Source organism: Lolium perenne, chromosome 1, assembly GCF_019359855.2.
Source record: "Lolium perenne isolate Kyuss_39 chromosome 1, Kyuss_2.0, whole genome shotgun sequence".
Lineage (NCBI taxonomy): Eukaryota > Viridiplantae > Streptophyta > Magnoliopsida > Poales > Poaceae > Lolium > Lolium perenne.
Genome location: NC_067244.2, coordinates 170,710,763 through 170,721,018, shown reverse-complemented (window position 1 = coordinate 170,721,018; position 10,256 = coordinate 170,710,763). Strand labels below are relative to the sequence as shown.

Sequence of the window (10,256 nt, the reverse complement as noted above, 5' to 3'; positions counted from 1 at the left end):
CTTATCATCAATATGAGCATATTTAAGATTATCAGGCAAAGGCTTTAAATCAAAAACAGGATCTTCCTTTGGTGGCGGTGTTGTACCCAAATCTTCCACCGGTAAATCATGCTTCAGAATAGGTTGGCGGAGAAAAATTTCCTCAAGCTCATCTCTTTCTTTCCTAAAAACTTCACTCTCGCTATCCTCCAAATGTTGCTGCAAAGGATTGTTAGGAACAAGAACAATAGATGCACACTGCTCCATTTTAAAATCATTACTAGGCAAATCAGCTTTATAAGGAGTTTTAGTAAATTTAGAGAAGTTAAACTCATAAGATTCACCAGCAAATTTAGTCAAAATTTTCTCTTTCTTGCAATCTATAATAGCTCCACAAGTATTTAGAAAAGGTCTACCAAAAATAATAGGACAATAATCACTAGCAGCAGAACCAAGTACCAAAAAGTCAGCAGGATATTTAATCTTACCGCATAAGACTTCCACATCTCGAACAATACCAATTGGAGAAATAGTTTCTCTATTAGCCAGCTGAATAACCACATCAATATCTTCAAGTTCACAAGAATCAATTTCGTGCATAATCTCCGTGTAAAGCTCATAAGGAATAGCACTAACACTTGCACCAATATCACATAATCCATAATAGCAATGATCGCCAATTCTAACAGATAGCATAGGAACACTAGCTTGTTTGGGTTTATTAGGATGTGAAACAATATTAGAAGCATCTTCACAGAAAATAATATGACCATCCTCCACATTTTCAGTCACAAGATCTTTAACTATTGCAACAGCAGGTTCAACTTTTATTTGTTCTTCAGGTTCTACAGGTTTCTTTTCACTTTTATGAACCGCACTATTTATAACAGAGTACTCCTTCATTTTAGCAGGGAAAGGAGTTTTTTCAATATAAGCTTCAGGAATAACATGATCAGCGGTTTCAACTACAACGCATTTATTAATAGATGAATCAATTTTATCTTTATACGGTTCATGATACTTATCAAAATTCTTCTTTGGCAATTCATAATGAGAGGCAAAAGCTTTATAAAGATTTGCAGCAACTTGAGAATCAAGACCATATGTAGCACTCATATTACGAAATTTATCAGTATCCATAAAAGCTTCAATGCATTTATAATCATAAATTATACCTGATTCTCTATCCTTGTCGTTCTCCCAACCTTCATTATTTTCTTGGATCCGATCAAGAAGGTCCCTTTTAAACTCTTCTTTGTTGCGTGTAAATGATCCAGAACAAGAAGTATCCAAAGCAAGGTCTTGTCTTGAAAAGAAAGTCTTGCATAGAAATTATCAATAATAACATTACCAGGAAGCTCATGAATGGGGCATTTGAGCATTAAAGACTTCAATCTCCCCCAAGCTTGGGCAATACTCTCTCCATCATGAGGCCAAAAATTATATATGCGATTCCGATCCTTATGAATTTCACTTGGAGGATAGAACTTAGAATAAAACCGGGGCACAATATCATTCCATTCAAGAGAATCCCCATTATCCGATAATTTGTACCAATGCGCCGCTTTACCGGACAGCGATAAAGAGAATAGTTTCTTCCTCACTTCATCCATAGCAATACCTGCACATTTGAATAACCCGCATAATTCATGCAAAAAGCATTAAATGATCACCGGGATGGACGGTTCCATCCCCTTCATAGCGGTTATCCATAACACGTTCAATAATTTTCATAGGTATTTTATATGGTATTACTTCCTCACCTGGCGCCTCATCCACTACCGTTGCGGTAGTAGTAGATTTCCCAAATAAAAATTGAAGAGAAGATCTCTCCATAATGACTTATAGCAGCGAAAGAAATAAAATCAGCACAACAGTAAAGGTTTTCCTTACCAATTCCACTTACCAATAGCGCTTCACTCCCCGGCAACGGCGCTAGAAAATAGTCTTGATGACCCACAAGTATAGGGGGTGTATCGTAGTATTTTCGATAAGTAAGAATGTCGATCCCAATGAGGAGCAGAAGGTGTTGACAAGCAGTTTCGATGAAGGATTCACTGTAAATGCTCACAGACAAGTATTCAGGGGGTTTTGATGTAACAGTTGAATAAAGTATGAGTAAGTAAAGTGCGAGAGTAATAATTGCAGCGAGTGGCCCAATCCTTTTTAGCACAAAGGACAAGCCGGTTTGTTTACTTATAATGACCAAACGTTCTCGAGGACACACGGGATTTTAGTCTAGTGCTTTCGCTACATACGGCTAAATAATCTTCATTGTTATGATAAGTGTTGTGTGGGTGCACCTATGCTAATGCACCGCCCTTCCTAGGACTAATACATACTTGTGATTATACCCCTTGCAAGCATCCGCAACTACAAGAAAGTAATTAAGAATAAATCTAACCACAGCCTTAAACTCTGAGATCCTGCGATCCCTCCTGCATTGATATACCAACGGGGGTTTAGGTTTCTGTCACTCCGGCAACCCCGCAATTGGCAAACGAATACAAGATGCATTCCCCTAGGCCCATAAATGGTGAAGTGTCATGTAGTCGACGTTCACATGACACCACTAGAAGAATAACACCACAACTTAAATATCATACCATTGAATATTACTCAACCATAGTTCACTACTAACATTTAGACTTCACCCATGTCCTCAAGAACTAAACGAACTACTCACGAGACATCATATGGAACATGATCAGAGGTGATATGATGATGAATAACAATCTGAACATAAACTTGGTTCAATGGTTTCACTCAATAGCATCAACAACAAGTAGAGATCGATACCGGGAGAGTTTCCCCTATCAAACAATCAAGATCAAACCCAAATTGCTACGGCGATGACGGTGTCCAGCGGTGGAGACGGCGGTGATGATGGTGGAGATGATGATGATGGTGATGGAGATGATGTCCAGCTCGATGACGGTGACGATGGCGTCGATTTCCCCCTCTCGGAGGGAATTTCCCCGGCGGATTCCTGCCCGCCGGAGAGCTCTTTTCTCTCTGGTGTTCTCCGCCTCGCAGAGGCGGCTGTACCTCTTCGCGAGGTACCCTCTGTGGCTTAGGTTTTCGGGACGAAGGATTTCGCGAAGAAAAGGAGGCGAAAGGGGCTGTGGGCCCCCCACACCACATGGCGGCGCGGCCAGGCCATGGGCCGCGCCGCCCTAGGGTGTGGGCCCACCCTGGGTCCTCCTGGCTCCTCCTTCTGGCTTCCTTCGTCATCTTGAAAAATATGATTTTTGGTATAATTTCCTTCCACAGTTGATCTTCCGAAATATTGCGTTCTGACGGTGCTTTTTCCCGCAGAATCCTGGCTCCGGTGCTTGATCCTCCAATAATGATGAAACATGCAAAATAGATGAAATAACATAAGTATTGTGTCCCAATATGAAATATATCAATGAATAACAGCAAATTATGATATAAAATAGTGATGCAAATTGGACGTATCAACCTCGCATTTTTCTAGGAAAGTTTTTTATGGAAAATCAAGACATGGAACACATGGACCTCACTTGGGCTAGCAGAAGGGCCAAGATGAGGCCCATGGTCCCGCCAGATATCCCTACCACGCCATGGTGCCTACATGGTGCCTTGTTGCTATGATGACTCGATCTTCGGGCCCCTGGACTTTTTTTGACCTATAAACACATGTATATAGCCTCCTTCGTGATCCTGAAGCACGACACACCACATGAGAGAAAACATGAAACACAGGAGATCCTACGAGATTGAAGGGGGGAATGCCACCGACTCACATCTCTAACCTCTCTAACAACATCTCCTTCATCAACACGATGAAGAGGTAGTAGTCCACCCCCGGACTATGGATTTGTGGAAATAGCTTGTTCTATATCTCTCTCATGCTAACAATGTTCTAGAGCCACATGAGCTTCCCTCATGATTGTTGTCATCTATTTGCAGTCTCTTTGTGGTGTATCTTTGTTTTTTTAGATTGGTAATTGAGATTGCAATTTTAGATTGTGTTTGGTGTATGAGTAGGAAATTTGCTCTTGTCAACCAGTGAGTAGGGGCAGAAAACCGAGAGGAAACCCAATATAGTAGAGTTTTGCAAGGCCTTTTTGTGTGCCACCTAATTTGATTCTCAGTGGATACTCACAAAGGGAGGCTCGCCCTAGCATTCTTTCGGGAGTCACTGATCCACCATCTCTTAAAGTTTTAGCGTACATAGAGGCTCTCTCTTTAGCGATTGGATTGTTGATGACAGTTTGACACAAGAGAGATTTTTGCACCTATCGCCAGGGAGATATCAGTGCACCGTTTATAGTTTGAGAAAATTGCTTTCATCCGTTAATGACTATCATGTTTTATTTATTTAGATTTAGGTTGCAATTATTGGCTTCTTAAAACTCGCGATACTTTGTTAATTTAGCTTTAGCCTTTGATTAATATAAAACGAGCAAGTTAGTACTTACATAAATAAAACATATTTTAGTTGTAGATATATTTATTTTAGCATCAAATAATATGGATCGAAGAAAGTAAAAAAAAGGTAGATATACTCAAAGAAATGTTTTGTTGCTGGGGTTATGTTTAGGGGCCGTACTAGTCCAGTAGTCCTTGGGCAAAATCCCAGGGAAAAATCGCAAAACCGGGATAAACCACTCTTTCTCCCGCGCCCACGTCTCCACCGCTCGCTCTCCCCAATCTCCTTCTCTTCCCTACCACCATGCCCGCCTCGCTCCTCCCCCCGACCTTCCTCCCCCACCACCGCCACCGCCACCGCCACCGCCTCCGTTTACCTGTACCCAGCTGCTCCCCTTCTTCCTCAGTCTCCACTTCCACCGCCAGCCGCTACGACTTCGAGCCGCTGCTCGCCTACCTCTCCGACCCCTCCACCGTCGCCTCCCTCACGTCGCCGTCCCCTCCGCCCTCCGTTCCCGCCCCCGAGCACCGCCTCGCCGCCTCCTACTCCGCCGTGCCATCGCACGAGTGGCACGCTCTGCTACGGGGCCTCGCCGCCAGCGACGCGTCCCTGCCGCTCGCCTTCGCGCTGCTCCCCTTCCTCCAGCGCCACCGCCTCTGCTTCCCGCTCGACCTGCTCCTCTCGTCGCTCATCCACTCCCTCTCCGTCTCCGGGCGCCTGCTCCCGCACTCGCTGCTGCTCTCCTTCCCCCCGTCCCTCTCCGACCCGCCCTCGCCGCTGCTGCTCAACTCCCTCCTCGCCGCCTCCGCCGCGGCCTCCCGCCCCGCCGTCGCGCTGCGGCTCCTCGCGCTCCTCCGCGAGAACAACTTCCTCCCGGACCTCGCCTCCTACTCGCACCTCATCACCTCGCTGCTCAACACGCGGGACCCGCCCGACGCCGCCATCCTCGAGCGCCTCCTCGGCGACCTCAAAGAGTCGCGCCTCGAGCCGGACGCCCCGCTCTTCTCCGACCTCATCTCCGCCTTCGCGCGGGCCGCGCTCCCGGACGCAGCGCTCGAACTCCTCGCCTCCGCGCAGGCCATCGGGCTCACGCCACGCTCCAATGCCGTCACCGCGCTCATCTCCGCGCTCGGTGTCGCGGGCCGCGTGCCCGAGGCTGAAGCGCTGTTCCTGGAATTCTTCCTTGCCGGAGAAATCAAGCCGAGGACGCGAGCGTACAACGCGCTGCTCAAAGGGTATGTGAAAATTGGGTCGCTCAAGAACGCCGAGCAGGTGCTCGACGAAATGTCGGACTGTGGAGTAGCGCCGGATGAGGCCACTTACAGCTTACTCGTGGACGCATACACGAGGGCTGGGCGGTGGGAGAGCGCAAGGATACTGCTCAAGGAGATGGACGCTGACGGAGTCAAACCCAGCTCGTATGTGTTCAGCCGGATCCTTGCGGGATTCCGTGATAGGGGGGAATGGCAGAAGTCATTTGCGGTACTTCGTGAGATGCAGGCAATTGGCGTACATCCAGACCGGCATTTCTACAATGTCATGATAGATGCGTTTGGGAAGTACAATTGCCTTGGGCACGCCATGGATGCATTTAACCGGATGCGACAAGAAGGGATTGAGCCGGATGTTGTCACGTGGAACACACTTATCGATGCACATTGTAAGGGAGGGCGGCATGATCGTGCCATGGAGCTGTTTAACGAGATGCGTGAAAGCAACTGCCCACCAAGCACGACCACATATAACATCATGATCAATTTGCTTGGTGAACAAGAGCAGTGGGCAAGGGTGGAAACAATGATGTCAGAGATGAAGGAACAGGGTTTGCTTCCCAACATTATCACCTACACTACACTTGTGGATGTGTATGGGAGATCTGGTAGATTCAAGGAGGCAATTGATTGCATTGACGCGATGAAGGCCGACGGCCTCAAGCCATCCCACACCATGTACCATGCCCTTGTCAATGCCTACGCCCAAAGGGTAAGGAGCTTTTATAGTGTAGATTTTCGATTATGGCTTACAGTTGCACATGAATGTTCCTTGCCAATTTGCTTAGTTCCCTAGCTAACTAGCGCTGATAGTGTTGATGTAAAATTCTCATTGATATTACACTACAATTTTTTTTTCATACTACCCAGTATTTCCTCACGCTAGCAAGTACTTCTGTACTAACAAGAACCTGCATAATGTAGTGATGCATTTTAATCTATATGCTCTGGATTTTCGTTGTCATTTGCCTGACTTGTAAGTGGTGTACAATATGACAAGAGTGTTCCAGCGTCAACAAATCTGTGTAGATTAACTAGATTCGATTTAACATTTTGGTTCTCATAATTCATGCACGGATCATCTCCAGGGTTTAGCAGACCATGCATTAAATGTGGTCAAGGCCATGAGAACAGATGGCTTAGAGGCTAGCACGGTAGTGCTCAACTCACTGATTAATGCTTTTGGTGAGGATAGAAGGGTTGTTGAAGCATTCTCCGTGCTTCAGTTCATGAAGGAAAATGTAAGCAATGACTTTGCCCTTGTTTTGTTTTCTTGACCTGCATCATATTACTTCTTTGGTATATCGTCATCTACGCAATTCATCCAGATCTCATAAAAGTCTTATTTGTTTTGCCCTTGACATGCCAGGATTTTAGGCCCGACGTTATTACATACACGACACTGATGAAAGCTCTAATCCGTGTTGAGCAGTTTGACAAGGTAATCACAAACTTTTCACATAATGTTCTTTACTGCCATGATGATAGAGATAACTCAGATCGAAATTTTATCTGCTCATACCTGAATACTTACAGTCGTTATTACAAATTTTGTTTTATATATTTTTCTAACCTTCTCTTCTTGGAGAAGTAGACAAGCATCTTGCTGTATCATATAAGTCGTATATCAACTAGTTTCATTTCTTGCAAGCTCTGGCAGAAAAAATCCATGATCTGAAGTTGTGGACTCGTTTATACTGTAACAGGTTCCAGTTATCTACGAAGAAATGATTACAGCAGGATGTGCCCCTGATCGGAAAGCTAGAGCGATGCTGCGCTCAGCTTTAAGATATATGAAACACACGAGGGTTGCATAGGCTATTTGAACACGGGGTTCTAATCATTGCTGCAGCACAATGTTTCTGCTGATCTTATTAAACTCGCAAAGGAAGGTTGGTACTTAATTCCTGCAATTTTTACATGAGATGACCTGATTTAGGTAGGGGATGGGTAATTATTCATCCGATCAGGGAAGTAATACTTGAGTTTTTTTTTCCAGCCTGGACTATAATCGTAAGCTGCGGCACTGATTACTGATAAGGGGCGACTGTAACTGATACCATCATGTGCACAGGAATAGGTTTACTATAATCAACAATAATGGACCATACAAATAGATTGCAACAGAAAACTATACCTGCCGGAGTGTCAACTTGTTCTGCCTTGTGCAGTACCACATATTTCTTATGGTGCCTGCATAAAGATGCAATGACACATTTGAACTCATGACTGATACCAAGCTTTTGAGGATCAAACAGAAGAATAAGTTCACACTCAGCAACAACCATGAAGATCCTCCCAGTGTAATCAGAACTACTTTTGGGCAGCTACTTTTCACAAGAGTGACCACCAGGATTGTCAAAAAATAACTACGAAAAAAAGATGACAGCAACCAGCTTCTGGAATGAATGTCTTACATGTAAGAGTGCCACAATTAAAGCTTAGTGATTGCAGCCGAAAGCATTCAAACTTTGATAGAATCTCAAAAGAAACACTGTGATGTGCTTATTTCTCCTACAGTAAAGTATTTATCTTAGTATTGAAGGAAGGCCATCCACCACAGCAGTTCTCTGGTAATAATGCAAAAAACTAACAACATACAAGGTGACATATAAAATGGATGTCAAGCTTGAGGAATAGTTTGTTGTTGTTCCAGGATTTTATCTCCCGATTTTCATGTGCAATATTTTTTTTCCTGCGCAGTTCTAGGGAGTACACTTTGACAATATTTGTACTTCAGATACTATAGAAAGCATTGCAGTTGCTATGTATTGGGTGGTTTTCTTATAAAGGCTAGTGTATTTGCATGTTCATGTAAACTTCAGCACGCTGTCTAACATTTAATTATTCATCGTGACAGAATGGAAATGCTTTTTTAAATCTTTCCTTTTTCTTAGTGCCGGCTCTGACCCATGGCCGCCATGGGCGACGGCCAAGGGCCCACTTCTTCTGGGGGCCCATGATTCCGTCTTCCTTCCTACTCCGGCCCAGCCGCTGTTTTGTGTTGGGTTTAAAAAAATACAGTTGCAAAGCCCCGGCACAACAGGAGAGTCATGTTCGGGAGAGAAAATAGTGGACCACCCAGCAATTGAGGATGAATCAATTGCTCGGTTTCTTTCTCTATTTGTTCGGCTGCCTCAGCTGCATGGAGTTTGGACACAGGAGATCGGCGACTGGGAATTGATAAGTTGAATTGGGGATTCAACCTGCATCTTGACCTGCTCTCCTGCTCCTCTAGTACGTTACGCCAATCGCTCATCCATGAACCATGATCTTTGGCCTTTAATTTCTCATCTCTCCGACTCTAGCGAATCGTAAAAGTATCAGTCATGACTTGACTCTAGCGAATCGTAAAAGCATCAGTCATGACTGTTTAGGGCATGTAATATTTGATTCGTTCACAACTGTAGGTGTTTGCCAAGAAACATAGGTCCAGTGCTGAGAAAAGAAATTAATAAAATGATAGATTATGTTTTTTATACCATATGATGGTAGAACATGTTTATTGAATCAAAAAGAGGTGCTTTAAATAAGTACTTTTCAACGACAAGTAATGTTGATGTCAACAACAATAATCAAATGCAAGAATCTGAACCTAGAGAAAGTGATGAGCAGAATTCAAATGCAGATCTTGAGGTCAATGAGCAATACTTGGATGACAGTAAGCAACTAACTAGCATCGATCTTTTGCAGAAGAAGTTTTTTCTTAAAGCACAAAAGCATTATTATCAGTTGAGTCGTTCGGATTTGGTTCTTATCTTTTATCTCTAAATAGGAGTCCCCACTACAAATATTTCTCTCAACATGTAGGTATGCCACATCAGCAAATCATCCACCTCGCCTGAAAAATAGGACCGTTTCAATCGGTGCAACAAATTCCATTCTGCCCCGTAAGGTAAGGTGCATTTTATTTCGGCGTGCTAAAAACCAACCAGACGACATGGGGTTTAGTTCAACGAATCCTACAAGACATATGCAGCACCATTAACCACATGGGCTTTTAGTCCAGCGAATCCCCAACCCATCAACATGTTTATGTTTTTTCTTTTAACGTGTGTAGCCACGAACCATCAATACTGCAGCCTGCAGATGACGCTTCTTCTCCATGATTTCCGCTTTAATTACTCTGTTCAAGTCCTCACGATCTCATCTTTAATTACACCGATGAAACGCCCCCATTATCCAATTGCATCGTCCACAATCTCACGCAACAGAAAGTGTTGAGACTACTCATAGTGGGAGTAACATAGGTAGTAACATCACACATCTCAAAATATTTGCCTCTTTGTATCCTATTCCCAAGAGTAACCGACGGAAGCTTTCATCCCTTTTAAGCAATGAAGCAGATCCATTCCCGTAGCTCCCACACCGGGGTGATAGCACATCTGCTCTGATGGAAATCTCAAACGCCGGTGGGAAGAATTTGCAGCTTCAGTTCTACACGCTCATCGCCGTTGGCGTTGGTACTGTGCTTGCTTGGTAGGTTTCTCACTCAATCCGCCAGCGTGACCCTTTTTCTGTTAATACCCACAGATTGGCAATACTTCACCTGCAACGGCGATGTATCATAGGTTCATCGATGAGATAAATTGGGTCTTCTTTAAGCA

General features: G+C 44.1%; 1 protein-coding gene across 1 annotated transcript; it reads left to right on the top strand.

Annotated features, from left to right (window-relative positions):
- The first annotated feature begins 4,637 nt into the window (after positions 1-4,637).
- LOC127312559 (uncharacterized) lies at positions 4,638-8,460 on the top strand. The gene is made up of 5 exons (XM_051343089.2): positions 4,638-6,361; positions 6,738-6,890; positions 7,019-7,090; positions 7,356-7,541; positions 7,649-8,460. The coding sequence occupies exons 1-4, from the start codon at positions 4,682-4,684 to the stop codon at positions 7,464-7,466; spliced, it is 2,016 nt and encodes a 671-aa protein (XP_051199049.1). The 5' UTR covers positions 4,638-4,681; the 3' UTR covers positions 7,467-7,541; positions 7,649-8,460.
- The last annotated feature ends 1,796 nt before the right edge of the window (positions 8,461-10,256 follow it).